The sequence below is a fragment of the Delphinapterus leucas genome, chromosome 11 (genome assembly GCF_059928025.1).
Source record: "Delphinapterus leucas isolate spDelLeu-1000000601 "Yukka" chromosome 11, BTC_Dleu_Yukka2, whole genome shotgun sequence".
NCBI lineage: Eukaryota > Metazoa > Chordata > Mammalia > Artiodactyla > Monodontidae > Delphinapterus > Delphinapterus leucas.
Window position 1 is genome coordinate 92,378,186 of NC_143139.1, and position 27,244 is coordinate 92,405,429.

General features: G+C 52.9%; 1 protein-coding gene and 1 long non-coding RNA gene across 8 annotated transcripts in view; both read left to right on the forward strand.

Annotated features, from left to right (window-relative positions):
* The first annotated feature begins 3,487 nt into the window (after nt 1–3,487).
* Nucleotides 3,488–10,859, forward strand: LOC149748073 (uncharacterized). The gene is made up of 3 exons (XR_016395058.1): nt 3,488–3,963; nt 4,828–4,940; nt 9,760–10,859. It is a non-coding gene; the product is annotated as an uncharacterized LOC149748073 (long non-coding RNA).
* Nucleotides 10,860–15,029: 4,170 nt separating this feature from the next.
* Nucleotides 15,030–27,244, forward strand: part of MICALL1 (MICAL like 1) — a 28,447-nt gene continuing 16,232 nt past the window's right edge. For 3 of the 7 annotated variants that reach the window (XR_016395057.1, XM_089921300.1, XM_089921301.1), the window contains exons 1-5: nt 15,033–15,509; nt 19,686–19,734; nt 20,176–20,317; nt 25,049–25,137; nt 26,260–26,402. Coding sequence is in view for 6 of the 7 variants with exons in the window: in XM_089921300.1 (XP_089777426.1) it covers nt 15,364–15,509; nt 19,686–19,734; nt 20,176–20,317; nt 25,049–25,137; nt 26,260–26,402 (569 nt within the window). In the remaining variant the exon portion in view is untranslated. Of the gene's footprint in view, nt 15,510–17,512; nt 19,138–19,685; nt 19,735–20,175; nt 20,318–25,048; nt 25,138–26,259; nt 26,403–27,244 lie in introns of those variants that run through there. The other 4 variants (XM_089921299.1, XM_089921298.1, XM_089921303.1 and 1 more) reach the window with 4 other exon arrangements.

Below are 27,244 nucleotides of genomic sequence, written 5' to 3' on the forward strand. Positions count from 1 at the left end.
TTGGCATGGGGATGGCAGTGGCTGGAGCTGGGTGAACTGGCTTCCTCCTTATCTGGGGTGTCACCTGTCACTCGGGTGGACACCAGTATGGCTCTTGGGGTGGAAGCTCCTGCTTGCAGGAGCCCCGTTCCTTGCAAGTAAACAAGGATAGTAGAATCTGCCTTACTGGGCAGTCGTGAGGAATAAGTGAGATGCTCAGTTATTTATTTCTCCCCCGTGCTTGGAATTCATAAGCCCTTCTGTATCCTTGTTTCCTAGTAGTTAATGAATGCTGGTCCCCGAAAAGATACGTCTATGTCCTAACCCCTGGAACTTATCAGTGTGACGTTTGGATAAAGATGTGAGTTCAGGATCTCAAGATGAGTGCACCCTGGATTATCCAGGTGGCCCCTAAATCCAATGACAAGTGTCCTTAGACACAGAGACACACAGGGAGGAGGGGACCACATGAAGACAAGCAGAGATAAGAGTGATGCAGCCGCAAGCTAAGAAACGCCTGGAGCCACCAGAAGCTATGAGAGGCGAGGAAGTGCTCTCCCCTAGAGCTGACACCTTGATTTTGGACTTTTCACCTCCAGAACTGAGAATAAGTTTCTGTTTTAGCCACTAACTTTGTGGTAATTTGCTGCGGCAGCTCTAGGTGTCTAATAGAATGCCTGCTGTGTATCAGGCACATTATAGGATTTTATGCACAGAAGGTTGTATCCTTTTTTCTACAAGTGAGCCAGCCAGGCACTGCTAGGCGAGAGGGAAAAGGAAGTGGGTAAAAAACAAAACCCCTAGAAAACAAATAACAATTTAATTTTTAAGTTATAAAGAAAAAAAAAGCCCTTGTCCTTATGGGACTTCAATTCTGATGAGTGGAGACAGGTGGTAAAGCACGTATAGTATGTTGGATGGCGAGGTATCTTGTGCAGAAAAATCAAGGGTAGGAGTTACCCTTTTGAATTGGATGGTCAGAAGAGATCACACTAATTGGTATCATTTGGTCAGAGACATGCAGGGGGCAAGGAGGCCACACTGCAGATACCTGAAGAAAGTGTTAGGAAGAGGAAACTGCGAGTGCAAAGGCCCTGAGGTCAGAGCATGTTTTGTATGTTGAGAGAATGTAGTGAAAAGGCCAGCTGGAGCAGAGCTAGCAAGGGCGAGGGAGGAAGAGGCCAGAGACCAGTGAAGCTCCCGATCATGGGGAGTCATATAGGCCTTGTCGAGACTATAAAGGCTGTGACTAAGTCTGAGTTAGGAGGCCATTCTCCACCAGGGAGGTTACACAACTTGTCCAAGTTCCCAGAGCTAAAGAGGAGCCAGGACAGAACCCAGGTCAGCCCAGTTCTAAAGCCTGTGCTGTCTCTGGGATGCCATCCTTCCTCCAAAAGGAAGGAAAACCAAAAGCAGCCTCTTAGTTAATATGTAATAAGTCCAAACATTCATAGAGCTCTTGGTAGCTTTCCAGGCACTTCATCTGTTACCTTGCTGGAGTCTAACGAGTGGCAGCTTTGGGATCCTGCCAAGCGTTTGGATTGCCAGGCCAGTGCCAGCCAGGCCTTACTGCACCCCCGCCCCCAGTGCCTGTGTACACCCTGGTTCCCTGGCCTCGTTAAGAATGGCCCATGCAGTACCGTCTCTTCTGTACCCACAACCAGTCCTGACATTTGGCAATGGTGACTCATAGGGTATAGACGCACCTGAGCACCCCCGGTGTTAACTTGTTTTGATTTCACCACCAGAGTCTCATAATTCATGTCAGAGTCTCCTGTCTCCATCACTAAAATTATGCCAGGTCAAGGTGTGTTGTGTCTCACCCGGTCCCTCAGCACTCTTCTTTTTTTTTCTGCTTCTTAACAGTAAATTTTATTTTTTAATTTAATTTTATTTTTTTTTAGGTTTGGGGGAAAATATTTTATGTGCTTTTTTTTTTTTTTTTTTTTTTGCGGTACGCGGGCCTCTCACTGCTGTGGCCTCTCCCGTTGCGGAGCACAGGCTCCGGATGCACAGGCTCAGCGGCTATGGCTCACGGGCCCAGCCGCTCCGCGGCATGTGGGATCTTCCTGGACCGGGGCACGAACCTGTGTCCCCTGCATCGGCAGGCGAACTCTCAACCACTGCGCCACCAGGGAAGCCCTTTTATGTGTATTTTATTAATAAAATATAACATGCATTCACTTTTTTTTTTCACACACACACACTGCATTTTATTTTTACAAGAGATAAATAAACTGACACCAAGCATTGTAAGTGGATGACCACAATAAAAGCAACAATGATTGCAATTACCAAACATGAAACACACTCACACTGTGTCGTAATATTGACATTCAGTCCAGGAATCCTCCACTGTAACAGCTCCTTTACTTTGCAGTGAAAATTGATTTGTATATTTTTTGCCTCTGAGTCCTTGTGGGATTTTTTTTTTTTATTCAAACAGAAAGTCACAAAAATTATAATCATCCTCATCAATTCACTCAGTCCCATGTAATTTTTTTTATCTTCATCTTTTGTTAGCACTTTTATGAGTTCATCAGTTTTCCATTAGAGTTCTGAAAATGCTTATTCATTCAGTTCAGCAGTAGAGTCAGTTACCAGAAACCTGTCCTCGTCAGAGTCTTTTCCATGAATTCCTTGAAGATGGAACCCTTTTATAGGAACATTTTTGCGAAAGCATCAGTGTACACCCAGAACTGTCTGTAAATGACAAAAGACTTAAAAATGACCACGGTTAAAGATTTGATGAAAGTTCATAATAATGCAATTGACAAGGAAATTTAGTTATTTCTGAGATATACATTTTAAAGTAATAACTAGAATTATGACTTATAACATTATACCAGAACATTTAAGATTTTTAGAAATTTCATGTAATGTCTGAAACATTTATATTAACATATTTCCATACAAATAACCCAAAGAAAGTTTCGTATTAGTGGTTCTTTTGTTTGTTTTTTAATACTGCGGGTTCTTATTCGTCATCAGTTTTATACACATCAGCCTCGGCACTGATGTGCTGGGCCATTTGAGGAGCTCAAGGTCACACAGAGCCAGTGTGTGAGAGCCTGGCTTGGGCCGTTTCCCAGTGTCTTGGCCCATGTCCCGCGGCAGTGCTGGGCAGCCGGCAGCCCTTGTGAGGGGGCAGGCACAGCTGAACTCCGCCTGGTACGGCTTGAGGAACGCAGGGCTTTAAGGAGCTGCAGCCAGCTCGCAGGGTTTTTATTCCAGCTCGCCTGGAGTGGAAGAGGCAGGTTCATAATCCTCCCACGCATAGAGGGAGGGAGGGTTTAATTAGCAGGGAATGGGGAGCACTGGGTGGTGCCAGTTACCAAAAGTTCCTGCACCGGCAGGAGAAGGCAGCACAGCAAAGTGTGTGGCTCGGGCTTGGCCAGACCTGGGTTTGAATCCCGACTCCACATACTAGCTGTGTAACCATGGGCCAAGTTACTTAGCTTCTCAGTGCCTCACTTTCCTCATCTATAAAATGGGGGTAGCATTTCACTTGATTAAATTACATAAAGTACTTAGCACAGCACCTGGCTGTAGTGTGTGATTAGCGAATGAAGTCCATTATTATTAGCTGGCCATGACCTTGGAAATCACAGGCATAGATTATATGGATCAGCAAGGCTACTTCATGGTGGAGCTGGGACTCAGAGCCTGCAGACTCACCCAGGGGCTTTCTCTACTCCCTGCTCGTTGGTGGACCCAAGGCAAGTCTGTGTAGGGACAGTGTAGAGACCAGTTCACAGAGAGGCTGAGGCACTTGTCTAGAGCAGCCCAGCTGTAGAGGAGCTGGGGCTCGTGCAGAGTTGGGGCAGCAGGGGTGGAGAGAGGCTGGAGAATTCAAGAACCATTTGGGAGGTTACAGAGGGCAGGACTTGGCAGTTGGCCAGATATGCAGGGGCAGGGGCGGGGAGATGCCCAGTCTTCTGGCTTTTGCAGCTGCGGAGACAGTGGAACCACGATTGAGATGGGGTGAGTGGGCAGGTTTGAAACAGGAAGCATGCGAAGGTGGGTAGAGAACTGGGTTCAGACAGGAGTTCAAGGACCCTGTGAGACATCCAGGTGGAGATGCCCAGGGCGTAAGACTTGGGCAGAGGCAGTGAACGGCTGGGGCCGGAACCCTGCTCTTCAGACCCCAAGGCTGGAGCCGGTTCCTCGCCACACAGACCAGCCTCTGGTGGCCTCGGCTTCCTTTCCACAGTGTGGACTGGACTGCAAGCCCACGATGGGGCTTCTCTTCCCGGAACGGCCTTGGCCTTCGGTGGATACTGACCACCTCCTCATCTGTAAAATGAGGCACTGAGACCTGCTGTCGCCCGAAGGCTGCAGCCCTGCGGTTCTAGGATTCTGGGTAACATCCTAGGATTAAATGGGCCAGGAGCCTCCACGAATACCTGAGAAAAGGGAGGCAGCAGATGGGAGCAATGGCCTTTGCAATAAAGAGAATTAGTTGGATGAATGAATGATGAAGGTACAAGGAAGTGAATCAACGGGGTTCATCAAATGAAACGAATAAGTGTATCAATAAGTGATGGAGTGCCTTAAATCCTTTCTAGAAGGCAGATGCATAGAGCGAATAAATGAAGAATGTATTCACTCTTCAGCACATGAAGAGTGTGGGTGTGCCGCACTGGCTCTTCCCCCCGATGGCCTTTCATCCCCGTGCCCACCTGCCCCGCACACTGGAGAGGGGCCGGCCTGGGCTGTTGCTTGGGGTCAGGAACCAGGCTGTGGTGTGGGGGAAGCACATCAGGAAGAGGTCGAGAGGGAGGCAGGGGGCGGCCAACTTGAAGATCCAAAGCCTGACCAGCAATTTTCCTGATGTTTCCGAGAAAGGAAGCGGGTACGGGAAGCAGCAAGTCATCCCGGTTCCTGTGGCTCCACATTCCTGTCAGACCTGTGGTTGAAAAACCCAGCTTTCCGTATTCCTGGCCCCGCCCTTCATTAAGGTACCTTCCTCCTGTTCCCACCCCCACTCCCATTTCTCTCCCTGGGGCTGGTGGACCGGGAGGGTGGCCTTCTCCCCTCTCTGATCAGGCAGGGGGCCTAGATACAAGTCCTGACACTGCCCTCTTAGAAGCTGGGAGATTTCAGGCAGGTTGCTTAACTTCTCTGGGCCTCTGCTTCCTCGTGCATCAAATGGAGTGAGTAGTTCTTCCCCACCTGCCTCCCTGGGCCCCTCTGAGCCTCAGCATATAAAGCTGTCGAGTATGATACAAGTGTTTGCTGTTACCTTACCCGTCCCAGTTGCGTTGTATTGTGTCACCTGGAGATGAGGTTCGCCCTTGCTAACCTCCCTCTGTTCTATCTACCGGGAAAACAACTCACTCAGAGCTTCTGCAGGAAAGTCTCATGTTCTGTTTCAAATGGGAAGAGCTGCCTTGCTCACAGTTCCGTGTAGACAGTCAGGTAGGTGGGAGACAAACAGTCCTTTTCTAGTGTCTGGCAGCCTTGGCAGGTGGTCTGACCTTCTGGCTGACCGAAATCTCTCCAGCCTGACAGCCCCTTCCTTGTCACTTGGTCCTCAGAGGAGAGGTGACCTTCCTGGGGTAGGGAGGCTCAGAAACTGTTTCCCACCTGCCTGCTTTTGACTTGCAGATCTGGCCGGGTTGATACTGAGGGGTAGTTGAGAGGGCTCCAGGCCCCAGGACCTCAACTGTAACCCCAGTCACCCCTAAAGAGTCCAAGCATAAACGAGGGCTGGCTTTGCAGACCCAACTCTAAGTCAGGCCCCTCTGGCCTCCCTCTCCCTCCTTCCTGCCAAATTTCTGCCCCTGAGCCCCACTGCAGAGCCACAGGAACCCAACTTAGGGCCTAGAACATTCCATCTGCATCCAAGCACCAACCCTGTTAGCCTTCCAGTACTAGTCCTGTTTATTGCCATCGGAAGTGAGCTGGGAGTGAAACAGGAGGGAAGGGGCAGGGCACAACCTTTGTTTTTGTTTTTGTTTTTGTCTTTGTGGTACGTGGGCCTCTCACTGTTGTGGCCTCTCCCATTGCGGAGCACAGGCTCCGGACGCGCAGGCTCAGCGGCCATGGCTCACGGGCCCAGCCACTCCGCAGCATGTGAGATCTTCCCGGACCGGGGCACGAACCCGCGTCCCCTGCATAGGCAGGCGGACTCTCAACCACTGCGCCACCAGGGAAGCCCAGGGCACAACCTTTGAAAGAATAACATAGCCCGAGGACATGACATAAACTGATTAAAACCAAACGGGTCCAAGATAGCGGACAAGTCGACTTCCACTAGACCTTGAGCCTCAGTATATGCTCACCGTAACACATCAGCAAGCTAAAGACACATCCACAGGCGCCATGGCAGTTCCAAGACCAGCCATAAAGATCAAAAAGTGGGCAGTGGCCCACTTCCTGGAAATCCCCACCCCTTCCCCCAGAAATAGCTGGAATACTCCTCCCACTCATTAGCCTATGAAATTACCCACCCCTATAAAAACTGACAACCCCCATACCCTGGTGCCTTTCTCACCTTCTGAGATGGCCCACACTCTGTCTGTGGAGTGTGTTTCTCTCTAAATAAATCCACTTCTTACCTACCACTTTGTCTCTCACTGAATTCTTTCTATGATGAGACATCAAGAACCTGAGCTTCATTAAGTCCCGAAACCAGGTGTGTGATCTCAGTTGGAACGCTGTGGGTTTGGGCTGGGTTTGAGTCCCGGCCGCATGGGTTCGAGTCCCGGCACGTAGGTTCAGGTCCCAGTGTGAGGTGCACGGTTTCAGGAGCATTGCTGCCAGGCCTGCCAGGGGCTGCAGACATGGGGCACCTGGGAGGTTCTTGCTCACCAAGCTCACAGGTACATAGCAGTGAATGAACTTATAGTGAAAACTAGGTATGCAGGGGTGAACCAGACACGATGCTGGCCTCAGTCCACCAGCGGCACATCCTTGTGCTGAAAGTTCTTTGTGAAGTCAGAAAGAGCCAGACGGCGTCCTGACCATATTTTGACAGCCGTGTGGCTTCGAGAGGGCTTTACCCTCTCAGAGTTTTATCCTCATTAGTAAACAGTGATCATGTGAAGCTCACAGAGTTGTGAGAAACCAGAGGTAATGCACATTAACAAGAAAAACACCACATGGGAATTCCCTGTACGTCCAGTGGTTAGGACCCTGTAATTCCACTGCAGGGGGCACAGGTTCGATCCCTGGTCGGGGAACTAAGTAAGATCCCACATGCTGCGTGGTGCAGCCAAAATTAAAAAAAAAGAAAGAAAGGGGCTTCCCTGGTGGCACAGTGGTTGAGAATCTGCCTGCCAATGCAGGGGACACGGGTTCGAGCCCTGGTCTGGGAAGATCCCACGTGCCGCGGAGCAACTGGGCCCGTGAGCCACAACTACTGAGCCTGCGCATCTGGAGCCTGTGCTCCGCAGAGAACAAGAGAGGCAGCGATAGTGAGAGGCCCGTGCACCGCGATGAAGAGTGGCCCCCGCTCGCCGCAACTAGAGAAAGCCCTCGCACAGAAATGAAGACCCAATGCAGCCATAAATTAATTAATTAAAAAAAAAGAAAGAAAGAAAGAAAGAAGAAAACACCACACACACACACACACACACACACACACACACAATGTCTAGCATACGGTTAGTGTCAGTAAAGGTTATCTATCAGTATTTTTTTTTTAACATCTTCATTGGAATATAACTGCTTTACAATGGTGTGTTAGTTTCTGCTTTATAACAAAGTGAATCAGCTATACATATACATTTTTAAAATATATTTTTAAAAATATTTATTTATTTAGGCTGCATTGGGTCTTCGTTGTGGCACATGGACTCATCGTTGCGGCACGTGGGATCTCTAGTTGTGGCGCATTGGCTCTAGAGCGCGCAGGCTCAGTAGTTGTGGTGTGCAGGCTTAGTTTGCCCCTTGACACATGGGATCGTAGTTCCCCAATCGGGGAACAAACCCAAGTACCCTGCATTGGAAGGCAGATTCTTAACCATTGGACCACCAGGAATGTTCCAGCCATCAATATTCCTAAGGATTGGGGACTTCCTGGTGGTGCAGTGGTTAAAATCCGCCTGCCAATGCAGGGGACATGGGTTCAAGCCCTTGTCTGGGAAGATCCCACGTGCTGCGGAGCAACTAAGCCCGTGCACCAGAACTACTGAGCCTGCGCTCTAGAGCCCGTGAGCCACAACTACTGAGCCCACGTGTCACAACTACTGAAACTCGTGCACCTAGAGCCCATGCTCTGCAACAAGAGAAGCCACCGCAGTGAGAAGACTTGAGAAGCCTGCGCACCGCAATGAAGAGTAACCCCTGCTCACCACAACTAGAGAAAGCCCGCATGTAGCAACGAAGACCCAACACAGCCATAAATAACTAGATAAAATATTCTTAAGGATCAGATCTCATAGTCTAATGGGGAGAGGCACATATGCACAAATAAATGCCACACAGTGTGAGCCACTGTTCAAATGCCGTTTCCTCCACACAGCCTTCAGGGATATAGCCTCAGTCCCCGGACAGGAGTTGAGAGGCTCCTTGTGGAAGTGCTATAGCACTTTGTCCATCTCTATATCACCTCCCTTGTCTTGTCTTTCTGTGACTGTTTTTCGTGATTGTTTACATGTCTGTCTCCCACACTGGCCTGCCAGTCCCTCCAGGGTAGGCATGTGGAAATTTCTCTATGAAATTGGCAAGGATTCCCCTCTAGATTCCATCTAATTCAAGGGTGGGAATCTGTAAGAAGACCTGGAGTTGTGGCTTCCATCTGGGCCTATCAGGGAAGGCTTCAGGGAGGAGGTGATGTCTGGGCTGGGCCTTGAAGCCTGTGCAGGATTTGGAACAGCAGCAATACGTGTTTCAGAGGAAGCCAAAAGGGGTGGGGGACAGCGTGGCAGGCTGAGGCCTCCCAAGCATCCTATAGCACGGAGAGTAAGGGGCTGGGGATGGGGCTCAGCCCCAGCTCCCCCTCTAACTGCCTCTACCATCCTGGGCAAACACCTCCCGTCCTTGGCTCCAGTCTCCTGTATACTGAGGGGCTTTGCTAAATACTCCCAAAGGGTCCTTTCCAGCCTGGATATTTCAGTGGCTTCTTTGACCTGCCTCCCCTCCGGGGACAGACCCAGAAGGCAAAGTAGGAGTATCTCCCAGCTCAGAGAGAACCCTCCCAGTGACGGGCAGCACATGGTCCTCTCTGCTCTGGAGGGTTTAATTGGAGAGTTGTTTCATTTTGGGGTAAGGATTCAAACTTACTTGCCCAATCCCAGACCGATTTTCCAGAATGTATATACAGTATGTGGGGAACAGTAGGGTCTGTGGAGAACGGCTTGGAATAGCTGCCTATCCTCAGACATTGCTGGGATTCCAGGAAACCGAGGCTCATCCGGCGGGCTGGGACGGGGGCGCAGGATGCTCTCCTGGCACGCTCAGGGCATGCCTGTGGCGAAGTGAGGACCAGGAGAGCAGCGAAACCTCCCACATGCCTCCAGGCCCCAGCTTCCGAGGTCCCACAATGTTCCTATTGTCCACAGGGCCCTGCTCCCCCGGGGAGCAGCTCAGAGCCAAGGGCCTGGGCAGGGCCCTGAGAGAAAAGCACAGTGGTCAGACCCACATGGATCTTGGAGTCAGAGAAGCTTAGAAAAATGAAATCCTAGAATTAGAAGCTCATAGGTACTGAGGCTCCAAGCTGTCCAGACTGGAAGGATGGTCCACTTCCTAAAGTCCTGCTCCCTCACCTGTTACTTTTTTCATTATGAAGTTATACTTGCTCTACCTGACTTACCCGGATTTCTTGTCTTCCAGTGATCTGCTGTGGCCCTCTGTGTGAGCAAATCTCCTCTGGCTTATTTGGGGCTGCTTTTGTTTTAAAATTAGAGCCCCTTTTGCTTCCAGCGCTGTTAATTAAACTGCAAACGATGTTGTGTTGGTATGAGAAAGTTCATTTCGTTTTTCAGGTGACTGGCTAAGATTATGATCAGAGCAAGAGTCTAAAATTCATCAGCAGCAAATACTGGATGATTCCACGTATAGGAGGCGCCTAGGGGAGCCAGATACACAGAAAGCAGAATAGTGGTTGCCAGGGGTGGGGCAGGGGTGGCGGGCAGGTATTGGGTGTGAGCGCTAATGGGCACAGACTTTGGGGGGTAATGAAAATATTCTAAATAAAATAACGGTTGCACAACCCTGTGAATATACTAAAAACCACGAATTGTTCACAAGAGTGAACTTTATGGTATGTGAATTACATCTCAAAACTGTTATTTTAAAAAGTTATGCCAGCTGTTGTTACAAATTCGGACCATAATGACTTGTAAAAAGTGAATCTGGGACTTCCCTGGTGGCTCAGTGGTTAAGAATCCATCTGCCTAATGCAGGGGACATGGGTTCGAGCCCTGGTCCGGGAAGATCCCACATGCCACAGAACAACTAAGCCCGTGTGCCACAACTACTGAGCCTGCGCTCTAGAGCCCGTGAGCCACAACTACTGATGCCCTCTCGCCTAGAGCTCGTGCTCCGCAACAAGAGGAGCCACCGCAATGAGAAGCACGTGCACCGCAGGGAAGAGTAGCCCCTGCTCGCTGCAACTAGAGAAAGCCAGCGCGCGGCAACGAAGACCCAACGCAGCCCAAAATAAATAAATACATAAGTTTATTAAAAAAAAAAAGTGCGTTTGCCACACCCCCATCTCACTCCCATAGTGAACCACTGACAGCATCTGGGTAGATTTTTTCCTTTCTTTGTGATGTTTTAAAATTCCATATATCTGCACATGTACATGTTTATATACATAAGTATACATGATATATATGTTTTATATATATATAAATTTTGTTTTGCAAAAATGGAATCCTAGTATATCTGTTATTTTACAGCTAGCTTTTTTCACTTCTTTTGAGGATGTATTTCCATGACACTTGTTAAAAAAAATTTTATTGAAGTATGGTTGATTTACAATGTTGTGTTAATTTCTGCTGTGCGGTAAAGTAACTCAGTTATACATATATATATATTCTTTTTTTTCATATTATTTTCCAGTATGGTTTATCACAGGATATTAAATATAGTCTCCTGTGCTCTACAGTAGGACCTTGTTGTTTCCAGGATATTTTTTTTTTGTGTGGCCACACCGTGGGGCATGTGGGATCCTAATTCCCCGACCAGAACCTGTGCCCCCTGCAATGGGAGCGTGGAGTCTCAACCACTGGAGCGCCAGGGAAATCCCCCAGGGTGCTCTTTTTAACAGCTGGTGGTTTTCTGTTTTCCAGCTGTATTGAAACTTAATTATGCTGTCCCTCATGAACAGTTAGGTTGCTCCCAGTGCTTTGCTGTTAGCGAACAATGACCATCTTTGTATGTGCATCTTGGGGCCCCTGGGATAGTATTTCTGGAGGATAGAGGCCTAGAAACAGGCCTGCTGCATCCCAAGGTGGGCAAAGGCCCACCTTTTATAGATGTTGACATTGAACCTTTGACAGGTGACATATTTATCCAGGGTCTGCCAGCAAGTCAGTGGCAAAGAGAGTAGGTGGTGAGTGAAATGGGGCCAACCAGGCATCACCTCCCACACCCAGGAACACACAGACACAGGTGGACTTCTGGCTCTGAGAGAGAAGCAGCCCCCAGCCCCCGCCTCTGAGCAGGCGCAGAGTCAGGTGGGGACTCAACAGCCAGAGATTCCCAGAGGCAATGATGACATTCTTTTCCCCCTCAGCCTCTCCAGGTCCCTACCATGGCCGTTCCTCTCCCTTTCATCTTTCTGAAATTTACCTTGAGATCTGTGTGTGAAAATAAGTGTAAGCTGTAAGTGCTGGTCATTCATTCACTCAGCCATTCCCACCAGTGCTCATTTGACATCAGCTTCTCCCCCCACTCCATCCCCACCCCGTGGGGGTTTTCTTCATTCTGCCTTTGCATCTCCCTCCATCACAGCCCTCCTGCAAAGCAGGCTGGCAGGAAGAATGGGAAGTGGAAAGTATGGCACCCTTTCCCAGACTAGTCAGGACCCTCCTCTGGACGCCTGCTCTTCCTCGGGGCTTCTTTTTCCTTTGCCCCTTATCATTCTGGACGAAGAGTAGCCACTAGCCTGTCTCACTCACCACACTAGCCAGCACTTCCCTGCCAGGATCCTGCCTCGTGCTATTACTGGGAATAAATTAGAAGGATTCCAACTACCTGCAATGATCTCTTACTGGCTCGCATCCGACTTGCTTTCTTGGGGGATGGGTGTCATTCAGCTCAAATGTTCCCACCACAAAGAGGCCTTCCCTGGAAGCCCCGTCTGTTCCCATGGTTCTCTGTCCCAGTGTCTTACTTTATTCTCTTCCAAGCCCCTTTCACCATCTAAAATGATCTTTGTTGCTTTATTTGTTCCCTGCCTGTCTTCTCCATTAGAATGTTAGTTCCATGAGGGCAGGGATCCTGTCTTGTTCACCCTATCTACCCTGGAGCTCCCCAGCCAAGGAGCAGGTACTTGGTCAATATTTGTTGAATCCATGTTTGAATATAAATGCATGCACAAGGTCTGGAAGGTTCGACTTCATACTGACAACCATGGGACTTCCCTGGTGGTCCAGTGGTTAAGACTCTGTGCTCCCAGTGCAGGGGGCCCAGGTTCGATCCCTGGTCAGGGAACTAGATCCCGTGTGCATGCCACAACTAGAGACCCAAAGCAGCCAAATAAATAATAAATAAATAAATATTAAAAAAACAAAAAACTGACAACCGTGGCTACATCTTAGGAGGGGACTGGGGTTGAGGGAGACAGTCAAGTAGGAACTTTAGCTTTATTTTAAAATTTTTGATAAGGAGAGTGTATTTACTTCTTAACTGATAGGTAAAAAATAAATACACCAAACGAAGGGCCCAAATCCCTTAGTCCTAATCCTGATATTTTGGTATGATTTTGGGCTGGTGACCTGACTTGCATAGCTGTCTGTGGCTTCTGACCTCACCTGTAAACACAGTCCCACCTCCGACCTGAACCCTGGATTTACAGTCTGCACGGCATTTTTCCATTCATTATCTCACCGGATTACCCACAACCTTGGGACGCAGGCAAGGCAAAGATTATTATCCCAATTTTATAGGGTAAGAAATTAGGGTTCATAGGGGTGGAGTTGTCTGGCCTGTGGTCACACAGCTGTGGTCATGCAGGCCCTTACCTCCTATCATGATGAGCTGACTCAGATAATGAGTTTCTAAACCCCACAAATGGCTAATTAGGGCCCAGAGGCTGGGCTGGGTGAGCTACTATCATGGCAAAGGGATCAAGGTCAGATCTGAAACTGTCTTCAGGGACCTGAAGGGAGCCCCTTAGGCGGGTGAGGAGAGGAATATAATCCCTCCTGGGCTTTAATGAAGAGTACTGGTGGTCTTTGGAGGCCAAGGTGGGTGTGTGAGCCCAAGTCCCTGATTTAATGAGAGTACCTGGAACCCTCCTTTCTTAGAGTTGCTTTCCCACAGGGTCAGGGCCGGAGGTGGCAGCGAAGGCTTGGTGAGGGGCCAAGGGGGCTGGCCAGGCAGCCTGGCTCATGGCAGCCCCTTCCTAGGTAACCTGAAAGTTGGCGTTCTGGGCCAAGATGGTGGCCTCCCAGCTGTGGACAGATCCAGGGTGTGAGGCTGCCCCAGGCTGGCAAGCTGGGGTCCCCTGGGTCATAATTGTATTCCCAGCTGGGACTCAGTGAACCTTTGAGGAGGTGGGATTCCCCAAGTTGGCCTGTTTCCTCCATAATTTACTCACAAAGGTCCAAGGGACAGGCTGGGTACAAAATGTTTTCAATCCATTTTATCACGTTTACCAGGCACCAGGTATCAATAGTTAGAGTTTATGAGTGAAGACTAATTGTGAGGCACATCTTACTCCTCTCAGCCACTTTGTAAAGCAGGAATTATCCCCATTATTAAGATGTGGCAACTGAGGTTCATGGAGGCACACGGTCACACGCTGAGTGAGTGGGAAAAGCCAGGATTCGAGCCTGGGTTGGTACACCCCTGTTCTTTCCATTCCTCCAAGGGCTGATGGCTGACAGAGATGACTAGGATCCCGCTCCTTCCTTTGGGGGGAGTGGTGCGACAGACTCATCCCAGCTAACTATTGCACTGGTCAGAGTGATGTCACTGCCACGGCAGCCTAGTGGAAGCTGATTCATCTCCTGGAGGTCAGGAGAGGCCTCTGGGGAGGGTGGCTAACCCAGGTCTGGATGGGGGAGCAGGAGAATGAGGCTGCAGAGGTTCCAAGGCCAGACACCCAATGTCCCATTAGACAAGGGCCTGCTTCCCATAGGTCCTTCCCATGGGACCCCAACCCCCCCAACCCTAGTCAGGATGCCCCAGTGGGGAGGGGTGAGATCCCTGACCCTACACGGGGGGGGGGGTGAGGAAAACTCTGCAGGACCCCTTGTCAGGCTCAATACATCACTGAGTGGACACCTGGACCACTGTGGTGGTGGTGGTGGGGGGCGTCCCATGGGAAGGGCCCCGGGGTCCAATGGGTGGGAGCGTGGAGTCTCCTGGTCCGGCTCTGGGGGGAGGGGAAGGTGGCAGACAGAACTACCTGTAGGTCAAGGGTGTTTTGGAGTGGTGAGACAGGGTGAATGAAGCTAGTGGTCATCTGGGGGTGCTTTGGGGTCTGCAGGGGAACTGCCTGATTGGCCGAGGGTGGGGAGAATGCCTCCTAAAAGTTTCAGGCCAGGGGAATGTGGGGGATTTGCAGGTCCTTAGAGTGGGAAGCACTCAGGATGGGAGGAAGAGGAGACTTCCCGGTGGGCAGCGTGGTGGAGGAAGAAGTCACTGTGGGGAGGGGCTAGTTTGCGGTGGGTGAGGGGTTCAGGGGCCATCCCAGAGTTCTTTGAGGAGTCCACGGCAGGGAGTGGGAAGGGGTGACCGGGATCGCCGAGGAGAGGGGCGGTGGGGTGCTGGGCCCGTGAGGTGGGTGGGGGTGCGGGGTCCGCGTCTGGGGGGCGGAGCCACCGCTGGGTGGGGCGCCAGGCCGCCGCCCCCTCCCCGCTCCCCCGCGGCGGCGGGCGGGGACCGAGACCAGCGGGACGCCCGCGCCCGCGGCCGGCCCACAGCAAGGGGAGCGGGCGGCGGTGAGTAGGCGGCGGCCGGCCGGGCCGGGCCATTCGGGCAGCGGCTGCTCGGGCAGGTCCGGGCAGGGCCGGGCGGGAAGCAGGCAGCCGATCCGGGACCCCGCTCCGGAGCCGGAGCGAGGACTCCGAGGCCGCGGCCCCGCCTCCTCCCCGCCCCGCGCCCGCCGATAGCGGGTCGCGCCCCGAGCTCCAAGCCGCGCCGGCTGGGCCGCGCCGGAATCACAGCCGCAGCCGTAGCTGGAAACCGGCCCGAGCCGGGTCCAAGGGTGAAGCCTGGTCCCGGCGGCGCCCGGAGCCGGGCCCGAGCCCCGCGCGGCTCATGGCGGGGCCGCGGGTCGCGCTGCTGGCTTGGTGCCGCCGCCAGTGCGAGGGCTACCGCGGCGTGGACATCCGCGACCTGAGCAGCTCCTTCCGGGACGGCCTGGCTTTCTGCGCCATCCTGCACCGGCACCGGCCCGACCTGCTGTGAGTGCCGGGAGGGCGGGCGGCCGGCCGGGGCGCAGGGCGGCGCGGGCTCGAGGTGGGGACCCCCGCCCCGCTCAGTGACGCGGAGCCGGGGCGGCGGCAGGCGCCGCCCCCGGAGGCCGAGACTCCCACCCTCCCGCGGGCCCCCAACGCCTCAAGGAGACCCTCTGATCCAGGGCACCCCTCCCCCACTTGGCCTCTTTGACCCCGCCCACTGGAACACAGCCCGCCCCCCATGCCGGTCTTTCTGCTGAGGCCCTGGCCCCGCCCACAGGGCACTGATTTCCGCCCAAGGGACACCGAAACCTCCAAGGCCTTGCCTCTTTGAAGGAGCACCGAGCCCTCCTCGGGGACCCTGGGCCTTTCTTACACTAAACTCTTAAAACAGGCACTCTGAGCAGCCCCCTCCACGTGGGGCATTGAGGCCTGTTCCCTCCGTGGGGCCCCCTTGCTTTGATTCCCCCATGCGATCATGTTTCCAGGGCACTAGCACAGTGCCTGGCACAGAGGAAACCCTAGGTTAATAGAGGTCAGATGAATGGATGTAACCCCCTCCCCATTAGGACACAGACCTGTCTCCCCAGGTGTGTTCCGCATGACTCTGCTGTCCTCAGTGGGGCAGGGAGGCTGAATGAAGACTCCTAGGGTCTGACCTACAGCCCTAATGGGCTGCTCCAGGGTGTGAAATGGCCTCTTCTTGCCCCCAGGTGCCCAGTGAGGTTCCACGGGAAAATTTATTCAGACCCCAGAACAGTTGACTTGGTGTTTCTATCTCAGCTCCCTCTTCCTTGGGCCCTGGAACCTCTTCCATTCATTCATTCATTCATAAAACGCTGAGTGCGTGTTTATCTGGCAGCTGCCATTCCTTGTACTTCTGATCTCATCTGCAAACTGGGGACAAGAGTCATGGTCCTTGTCTGTCTTGCTTACAGCCCCTCGGACAGGGTTCCCCAAGCCTGACAGGGTCTGGAGTTTTTGTGTGTCTGTTCCACCTCCTGTGCTCCCCAAAGACAGCACCTGGGAGGCTTTGATGAAGGAGGGAAGGAAGGGAAGGATTGCCTCAAGGATTCGATGGTGTAGATGCATTTAGCTTATTCTGTACCATGTAGGTGGTGGGGTGGGCCCTGGAGGGGTGGGTTTTGGGGGTTGTGGATGCAGAAGCGAACGAGATGAGGTGGAGATGAAGGTGGGCTGCTGCCTCTTGTGGGGCCTGTGGCACGGGGTAAGGGGGCTCAGGAGCCACGCCTTGAAGCTTGGAGAAGGAGGGCACCCAGATTGGACCCACGCATTAGAGCGGAGGGCTCAAGGGGTCTTCTGTTTTGGCTGGGGGGCAAGTGGTGAGGCAGGGTTGGCCAGCGTGTGACAGGACTTAGGTGTCAAGCTAAGCCACGCAATGGACCCGAGCCTGCCAGCACAAAGTGCTGGGAAAATCACTGGATCCCTCCAGGCATCAGCTTCCTGGTCAGTAAAGGGGGGCTGATAATAAGACCTACCTCCCAGGATTGTTGGGAGAAATTAAATGGGACAGTGAACATTCAGTTAACATTAGTTATTATAAGAAGTGTTATTAAGCAGGAAGGGATGATGAAAGTGTCTCATTCCTTCGTTTATTCCACGTCTGCAGTCTGCAGAGTTATACTCTGTGCTGGCCACTGTGCCTGGTAATGGAAATAGCTACTAACCAACCAAGAGGCAAACCCCACACAGTCTCCCATGGCCTCTGGGGGTAACAGATGTATAAGCAGTGCTGATAACTCCACGTGGGAAGTGCTGTATCAAAGGGCTAGGTTGGGAAGGCCTCCCAGCAGTCACATAGACTTCAAAGAGATAGCAGGAGCTGGGTCAGGGCTGAGGGAAGGGCATTCCCGGCAGAGGGGACCACTTGAGCAGAGACACAGGCGGCACTGTTGGAGCCCATAGCACAGGGCAGGGAGGGCTGGGAGATGTGGCTGGGCCAGAGTGCTTAGGGCTTCCTGCTGGCTAAGGAGGGTGGATGGGGCCACAGGGAGGGATGTGGCTAGAGTTCGTGTGGAGCGGAGGGGGCTTCCCTCCTGCGAAGAGATCCAGAATCAGGTCCAGGCATTCATTTGCAAGGCAGGCCAGCATCTGGGCTGCCAGCCCATTGCACGGGAGAAAAACCGAGGCCCAGAGAGGCATAGAGAGGCATAGAGAGGACCTCGGTGATGGCTAGGGAGGATCTCCATGAGAGTAGGGCTGGGGTAGGGGCGAGGGCAAGCACCATCTTCTAAAGTGGTTCAGGCTTCTCGAGCTGTGGGCTCATTCCCCCTCCTCAAATCTAGGCATCTTTAAGCTCCCTTGAGGGACCCTGTGGGTTTCACTTTTGTGCTCCTCACCTCCCCCAGAGCCAAATAGAACTTCGCAGCCTTCGAAAACTCTCAGAAAATATGTTTCCAAAGCCTAGATGTTGATTAGGGACGAAGGTAGGGGAGGGAGAAGTGGAGGAAAAATTGTGGTACGCGGGGACCTTTACAGTTTTCACGCTGTTTCCGGCATTTACGCATTCAGTAGACGTTTATGGAGTGCCTACTAAGTACCGGGCACTGTGGAGGGTGTTGAGTGCACGCCGTGAACAAAATGTGACCCTAGCCTCCTAAGAGCACTGCTGGGAGACTGAAATAAACGGCCCAGACAAGCTGCTTTTGTCTCATTCAGCCTCAGAACAAGCTTTTGTTGGGGGCTGGGCTGGTGTCACAGTGTCCCCGAGGTTTAGAGAGGTTGTGTAGCTTGCTCAGGGTCACACTCTTAGGCAGCGGCCAAGCAAGGGGAGGAGTTCGGGACCCAGCTGAGGGGAGAAAGAAGCGGTCTGGCCAGAGGTGGCAAAAGGGGCTGAAGTGCATACACAATCCCCTCCCCAGTCCACTCGGCCTTTTGGCCTTGGGCACCTCCTGGGGGGTTTGCAAACTACCCCTTCCTGCCTTGACCCACGTTCACTGTACCTTGATCTCTGCCTGGAGAAGTTAGCAGGCAGGTGGGCAGGAGGAGGAGGGCTCTCTTGTGTCTGGGAGGCTGGCCTCTAACAAGCCTGGTCCTCCCCACCAGCCTGGGAGGTGGTACGAGGGCTTCCCCTAGTTTGCAGATGGGAGAATGAAGGCCACAAGGACTGCCGACCCGTCCAAGGTCACACAGCCTGACCTGGAAGAGCAGGGCCTGGGACCCAGACTTTGGAGGCCGTACTGCCTTCTCCGGCCTCTGGGCCCACGTCTCAGGCAGTCAGGCTGCAGTTTCCAGCCGTAGAAGGACAAGGCTTGGGGCGGGTGTACCCAGGAGGCTGCTGGGCAAGAAGGCTGGGTCTCCTCCGCTGGTTTCAGCCACTCCAGCAGCTGGAGCCAGGAGGTGGGGAGGGGAATAAATAAAAGCTAGGTTACTCCGGCAGGCCCTGCCACTTCTCACCTGTCCCAGCTTAGGAACTGGGACACCCTTCACTGCTCCCCGAAGGATGGTGCCCCTAGGAGTGGCTCAGCGGGGTTGGCCGACCGTTCCGTGCCAGCAGCTCTGGAGAATGTACTATTTCCAGGCTGGTTCCGACTTGTTCTGTTCCCGGCCCCATTGAGACAACATTACTCTTCGGCCTGGGTTAGGGTTTCAGCAAGTTGGTGTGGCTGTCCAGGTTTGTGACATGCAGTGGAAGGAACAGAAATGTGGATTCCCAGGACGGCTTCCTCTTCCCGGGGTGGCTTCCTCTCTCTGGGCCTCAGTGTCCCTATCTATAAAGTGGGGTAAATACCTGCCAAGTAGAGTTGAAAATAAATTCAAGACAGGAGTTCAGCCTAGTGCTCAGCGTGAGGTCAGCAATCTGTGGGTGTCCTTGTTGTCACCAGCATTGGTCCTGGTCTTAGTTTTGTCTTTGCCCCTGAGTCAGGACATGGCTTCCTGGGGGATAAACTTGAAGCTGGGGCTTTTCAACCCCGCCCCTTCTGAGTGACTTCCAGCCTCTGCTTGGAGGCCCCCGGGGGCCATGTGCTCATTCTCTGCCCCACCCGGCAGCCCCCGCTCTATTAGCACGTGTTCCTTGCCTCAGTTTCCTCCTCCACAGTCCACAGACCCCTCCCCCAACCCTGCTGAGACCCAGGCTGGCTGGGATGTGGTCACCTCCACTGGTCACACCCCTGCCCCAGCCCTCTCCTCAATGCTCCTCCCCCACTTTGTCTCTTGCAGAGAGTTTGATTCACTTTCCAAGGACAATGTCTTCGAGAATAACCGTTTGGTGAGTCCCCCAGACAGATGGAAGCCCACGAGGCTGTGTGTTTTGGGAGGGTGTGTGTCGGAGGGCAGGGGTCTTGCAGGGCAGGAGCTGAGGTGAGGGGCTCATGGACCAGCTCCCAGAGCAGCTGCCTTGCACTGGGGCCCTGGCCGCTCCTCTCCCCACCCCCTGCTCCCCTCTGGCCCACTTGTGCCTGGAGCACCAGACCTTCCCCTTCTCCAGGTCACAGTCACCCCTGCCCTCATCCCCCTCATCCTGCTGAGCAAAGCTGGGTCTGTGCAGAGTGGCGCCCACTGACCCTGCCTCATCTTCCTCTTCCTGCTTGTGACTGCTTCTGTGCACCCCCCATCCTTCTCCCACCCCTGCACCTGCCCCCCACCCCACACGTCCCCCCCCCCCCCCCGCCTCAAACCTTCCCCCACCCTGGCATCTGCACGCCCCCAGGCCTTTGAAGTGGCTGAGAAGGAGCTGGGAATCCCTGCTCTCCTGGACCCCAGTGACATGGTCTCCATGAGTGTCCCTGACTGCCTCAGCATCATGACCTACGTGTCCCAATATTACAACCACTTCGCCAGCCCTGGCCAAGGTGAGAGGGGTGCAGCCCTTCAGGGAGGCTGGCCCTGGGGGCGGGGCATGTGTCACACTGTCTTCTGAGGTGCAAACAGGCACAGGGAGGCAGCTCATCATTCATTCACTCACTGAAATATTAATTGAGTAAAATAACACTGTGCTGGGCCCGGGGGGCACAGCGGTGAAGGAGATCGCTGCCTTCGGGGAGCTCATAGTCTGGCGGGGGAGACAGACAACAAACGCGTGAATCAGTAACTGAGTGAAATAATGTCAGAGGAGGGAATTTCCTGGTGGTCCAGCGTTAAGGACTCGGCGCTCCCAGTGCAGGGAGCATGGGTTGAATCCCTGGTCGGGGAACTAAGATCCCACAAGCCACTTGGTGCGGGGGAAAAAAAAAAAAAAATTAATAATGTCAGAGGAGACAAAGCAGGACGAGTTCATCAACTGTCTGTGAGTTCACCTCTCTGGCACCCACCCTTACTTCCTGTTTGCAGACACCTCCCTGGGGTTTTTTTTCCTCCAGTGGAGAAGTGGTCCTGTAGGGCTGTTGTGCAGCATCTCCCCCAGCAGTGACCTTCAAGGCCTGAGAACTAAGAGGCTGGGGAATTGTGTGGGGTGGGATAGGGGGGTGGGGGTGGGGGGATGGGAGGCTGCAAGGGTATTTCTCGGCCCTGAGTCAGGTCACTGGGTGGCTACTGAGCCTCCTGCCTGGAGAGTCCCCATGTGGGAATCTCTCCTGGGCCTTGTCTTCCGCAGAGAGGAAATGAGCTCAAAGAGGGGAAGGGAGGAGCTCAAGGTCATACAGCAGGAAAACCAAGTTCGGGTGTCCCGACTCCTGCGCTGTGTCACTGCTGTCAGGGGTCCTCTGGGGGTGGGCACCTTGCCCCTCCGCTGCCATGTCGGTCCTTCCTCCAGCCTCTGCTCTCCATGTGGACAATCTCAGCCCGTCTCTTAAAAGAAAAGTATTTTAGGAAGTACCGATTTTTTTTTTTTCTTACTAGGAGTAAAACATGCTTACTGTAGAAAATTAGAACATAGAAAACATAAAAATTAAAAGATTAAAATAATCTGTTACTCCCCATCCCCCCCATAATGCTAGGGATTAATATTATAATGGAACAAATGACATTATATGTATTTTACTAGAAATAAAAATGAAAGTATTTCTCAACTGCCGAGTGTCTGGTGAGAGGCAGCGTGGACTGAACGTTTCTGTGCTGCCATTTACTGTCTGGGTGACAGTGGGCCGCAGGGTCACCTCTCGGCTTAGGGTCCCCTTTGCAGTAAGGATAAGGACAGCACCCATCTCACAGGGTTACTGGGAGTAAATGAGGAAGGATGACCTGTGTCTGGTCCTTATTGAGGACTCCAGGTTACTATTATTATTACTTTTTTATTCCATTGGTTAGAATTTAGCTTGCTCACCTAGAATCACAATTCAGTCTTATCTTCTGGAGGGTTCCCTGTGGCCAAACCCCGATCTCCCTCTACTAAGCTCTTCTCTGGAAGGCCTCCTTCCGGGGACCTGCGGGCTGGGCAGGTGGAGCAGGGCCCTTGGTAATACTGTCGGTGGTGCCTACTTTGTTCCCGGTCCTCACCAGGCACCCTGGGGGTGAGGTCACCCTGGTGGCTCAGCTCCCCGTGTTCTGCCGGGGCAAGAGCACCCCCTGGGCCTGTGGGGAACTCCTGTTGCTAAAGGCACAGCTTGTGCTACAATACGGCTTGGCCCCTAAATGCAAACCATTTTTATCCCACCTGCTGCTCAACCAGAGGGAATGCAGCGAGGTGTTCCAACGCTGGAGGCGAAGCTGGCTCTTAGGCTCCCCCAGATGGTCCTCTTCTGTACTTTCTGGGTGAGGGGAGGGATTTCAAGGGTAATTTTGACCAGGCTTGACTTTTACTGTACTGGGTAACTTTGGAAGCTGGCCGTGGCTGAGACAACACCGTGCCGTGCTCTCCTTTCATCTTGTGCCAGGCTCCGTGGAGGCCGGTGACCCTGGGCATGTCAGCTGACCCCTGACCTCCAGGAGCCACAGCCTAGTCTGGAACCAGAGTGTGACGGAAGGAAGCCCAGTGGCTGAGGGACTCAGAGGAGGGGTACCTCCCCCCTACCAGGGTGACAGGGGTGGTGTCATCAGGATGAAGCCCAGTTTCTTAGTGGGGTCCCTGAGGGCCTCTCCCGACTTAGCTTAAGCCGCTCACTGCCCCAGCTGTAGTCATACTGAATTTCTTGTGCTGCTTTGAATGTATCACATTCCTTTACTGCTAAGCCTTTCTTCTTGGTGATCCTCCAGTCCCTGTCCTCACCCCCCATGCTCTGGCACATTCTTTCCTACTCATCCTCTCACCCCACATTTTGCCTCCTCCAAGCAGCCTGCCCTGATATACTCCAGGTGTTCTTATAGCCCCCTGCCCCATGGTGAACATATAAGACTCTGGTCATAGTATCTCAATTACTCCCTCTCCCCTGTAGACCTGCTACATGACTCCAGCACCTGGCACTTATTCATTCATTTAACAAATATTTATTTCGCCTCTACCGTGTGCCAGACACTGTGCTAGGTGCTAGGGAGAGAGCTGAGAACGATACAGACTCACAGAGCTTGCAGTCTAAAGGATGGGGGAGGGAGAGAGAGAACAAAGTAATTAATATAATTGCAGATAAGTCCGATAAGCAAACAAAATAAGGTAATGGTATAAAAAGCAATGAGAGGGGCTTCCCTGGTGGCACAGTGGTTGAGAGTCCGCCTGCCGATGCAGGGGACGCGGCTTTGTGCCCCGGTCCGGGAGGATCCCACGTGCCGCAGAGTGGCTGGGCCCGTGAGCCATGGCCGCTGGGCCTGTGCGTCCGGAGCCTGTGCTCCACAGCGGGAGAGGCCATGGCAATGAAAGGCCCACGTACCGCAAAAAAAAAAAAAAGCAACGAGAGGAGGAAGTGGCTATTATTTCAGGTGAGTAGTCATGGAGGACTTCTCTGAGGAGGTGACATTTGAGCTAAGCCTTGAACAAGGAGGAGAAGGAGGCCATGTGAAGATCTGGGGAGGAATATTCCAGGCAATGGGGCAGCAGGGGGGCCTGTGTGCTCCAGGGGAGTGAGGGGGAAGGAGGAGGTGAGGCCAGGGTTGGGGTGGGGGTAGGGGGTGGGGGGGGTGGGGTAGTCGTGGTGGTAGGGAGTGGGCCCAAAATTTTTGACCATGACTCATGGTAAGAAATATGTTTCCCATTATAATCCATGTTCATGTACACATATGTCACTGAAACAAGTTTCAGGAACCGATTCTTCCCCTTAAAACATGAGATGCCCACAGATATTTCCTTCTAATTCATCTTTACAATATGCTGGTTGCAGTCCACTCAGTTGATTTCAGGGTCCGTTAATGGATTGTGACCTGAGGTTCTGGCAATGCTACCTTAGACCAGTGAGGAATTTGGATTTTTTTTGGCCGGGCCTCACAGCTTGCAGGATCTTAGTTCCTCAACCAGGGATCCAACACAGGGCCCCCTGCATTGGAGGCGCCTAACCACTGGACCACCAGGGAGTTCCCTGGATTTTATTTTTAAGAATTAGCATAGGGCTTCCCTGGTGGCGCAGTGGTTGAGAGTCCGCCTGCCGATGCAGGGGACACGGGTTCGTGCCCCAGTCCGGGAAGATCCCACATGCCGTGGAGCCTGCGCGTCCGGAGCCGGTGCTCTGCAACGGAAGAGGCCACAACAGTGAGAGGCCCGCGTACAGCAAAAAAAAAAAAAAAAAAAAGCATACAGTAGTATTGATTTATCTTTTGGTATACAGTTCTCTGAATTTGGGGGTTTTATTTTAATCACTGGGTACAGAGTAGGTGCTTAGTGGATATTTGCTGAAGTAGTGAAGGAGCAGAGTCATGGAGGAGGCGGGTGGGCTGGGCCATGGGTTTCTTCTGGTTCAAGGGCGTGCAGGCAGGGTTCCGGGCTGCACCTGCCCACTTGGGCTTGGGTGGGGCAGCTCCTCGGCCCCAGGGAGCCAGCCCATCTTCCTGAACCTTCAGGCCGGCGCCATGTGGTTCCTCTTCTTTCCTTCCCTTCACCTGTTCAGCCTCGTGGGAAGGAAGCTACCCATCCTTTCACATGTTGGGTGCTGATGGTTCTGTGCTTGTCCTGGTGCCTTATCTTATTTTATTTTTTAAAAATAAATGTATTTATTCATTTTTGGCTGCGTTGGGTCTTCGTTGCTGCACACGGGCTTTCTCTAGTTGCGGTGAGCGGAGGCTACTCTTCGTTGCGGTGCACGGGCTTCTCATTGCGGTGGCTTCTCTTGTTGCAGAGCATGGGCTCTAGGCACATGGGGTTCAGTAGCTGTGCCTCGGGGGCTCTAGAGCGCAAGCTCAGTAGTTGTGGGGCACGGGCTTAGTTGCTCCGTGGCATGTGGGATCTTCCCAGACCAGGGCTTGAACCCGTGTCCCCTGCATTGGCAGGCAGATTCTTAACCACTGCACCACCAGGGAAGTCCCTGGTGCCTTATTTTTCATGCTGCCCTGTGCAGTGGGAGTCACTGTTCCACTTTGCGGAGGCCTGGCAGGGTTGGGTAGCTTGCCCTTGGCACTTAGTTTGGAAGGAGGCATCCCCTGCCTGTGTGAAGTGGGAGCCTGGTCCTACTGCGTCAGTGGTCTGCCCTCAGGTGGTAGCCATGGAGCTCAAAGCTCAGGCCAGGTTGGGCCTCCTGGACCTCCAGGGTCTCCAGCTGCCTCAGAGTCTCTTTCTGGTCTCTTGGCAGCCGGGGTCTCATCACCCAGAAAGGGCCTGGCAGCATCCTCCCCGCCATCCAAAGCACCCACTCCCGCGGAACCAGGAGACAGGGCTCAGGTAGGCAGATGCCGGGGGTGGGCAGGTGGGGTGGGGGGACAGCTGCCACTGCCGCGTTCCGCGGGTGTTCTTGGTCCCTTTCCCGTTGGCTTTGGGACTAGATTCTCACAGGCCAGGCCAGGGCGGTAGGGGCAGGGGATGGCAGGCCTGGGAGGGGCACAGGGCATCCACAGCATTGACTCTCCATCATGGGACTCACAGGACTCTCCCATGCAATACAGCAAATTCTCCCCTTGATTCCCGTGAGACAGAGCTTTAAACTTCCTAGGGGGATTCTGCTTAATCCTCTCAGCAAAACTGGGAGGTGGGTATTGTGTGTCCTGACGTACAGATGAGGAAACTGAATCTCAGAGAGGTTTGGTCATTTGTTCAAGATCTCTCAGCTGGGAAGTGGGGGCCTCACTGCCAGCCCCCTGCTCCAAGATGCTTAGGGGATGACACCAGCGTTTCACGTCTGGACAGCACTTCACAGTGTGCAGAGGGCTTTTCCCACCTGCTCCCAACTGCGCCTTGCTGGAGGACCTCTTGAGGGACAGGGAGCCCAGCCCACGGTGGGTGTCCAGTGAGCATGTGCAGGGCTGAGACAGGCAGGGGTTATAGGATTCCACTTGGCAGGTAGGAACCCAAGGCTCAGAGACGAAGACAGCTTGCTCAAGGTCACAGTGCTTAGAAGCTGCGAAACTTGGCCTTAAATCTGCTTGGTTCTAGTTGGGGGGACAGAGAAGGCAGACGAGGTGGGCCTAAGAGGGCAGCCACCTGTCAGGCAAGGCCCACCTGTGGGGACGGGAGCGGGACAAGAGCAGCTCAGGCAAAGGGGTTATACAGCCGGAAGCTGCCTTCCTGGCGGACAGGGCCCCAGAAACCGGAAGTCTGGATTTTTGTGTTTCCATCCTGACTCAGTGACCTTGAGCAGGTCTTTCCCCCTTTCTGGACTTCAGTTTCCTCATGTGCAAAGCAGTGACAGTCCCCACCCTCTGCCCTTCTGGGGCTCTGACGGAGTCTGTTAGCACTGCACACTCTTGGGAGATGGCCACCGTTAGAGCGGGGAACAGGGAGTGTTCTTGAACAGGAAGGCTGGTGACCCCGACCCAACCCCCAGTCTGTCCACCCCGTTCCCTGCAGGGCGATGAGTGTTCCTCGGGCAGCCTGTCAGAGCAGGGCGCCCGCCGGACCCCCAGCAGCACGTGTGCGGCCTGCCAGCAGCGCGTGCACCTGGTGCAGCGTTACCTGGCCGACGGCAAGCTGTACCACCGGCACTGCTTCCGGTGAGTGGGCGGGCCCTGGGGGGCAGGGAGCTTCCCTAGATCCAGCACCATGGTGTGCCAAGCCCCTTGGCAGGCTCATCATGCTGGGGCATCTTGCTTTTCCCCATTTTACTGATGAACAAACGAAGGCCTAGTGAGGGGAGAAGACTTGGTCAGTCACAGAATTAGAGACAGAAATGGGGCCAGAGCTCTTTGAGACTAAGTACCTGATGGTGATTAAGGAGCAGAATGTGCTCTAAGAGCTGTTGAAAAAAGAAAGCATTTAAAAAATCTTATTTTATTTTTTTCTTCCTTTTTTTTTTTTTTTCTAAAGAAAGCAGTTAAAAAAAGAAATCATAGTAACAACTTGCTTTCAGTGTGTGGTTCCCAGGGGAAGCCAGGTTTAAGAAAAATGGAATAAGAGGCAGGGAAAATATAAATAGCTTAGAGAATGTATGAAAACGATTTATATGTTAGAAAAAAAATCAGCAAAGAGAATTGAATAGTTCATGGAAACCAGTGACTGGGAGTTATAGTGTGTATTCAGTTGTGGTTTAGAGTATGTGTGTGTGTGTGTGTGTGTGGTGTGTGTGTGTTTGGTGTGTGTGTTGTGTGTGTGTGTTGTGTGTGTTTTGTGTGGTGTGTGTGTGTGTTGTGTGTGTGTGTTTGGTGTGTGTGTTGTGTGTGTTGTGTGTTTTGTGTGGTGTGTGTGTGTGGTGTGTGGTGTGTGGGTGTGTGGTTTGGTGTGTGGTGTGTGTGGTGTGTGTGTGGTGTGTGTGTTTTGTGTGGTGCGTGTGTGGTGTGTGTGGTGTGTGTGTGGTGTGTGTGGTGTATGTGTGTTGTGTGTGTTTTGTGTGGTGTGT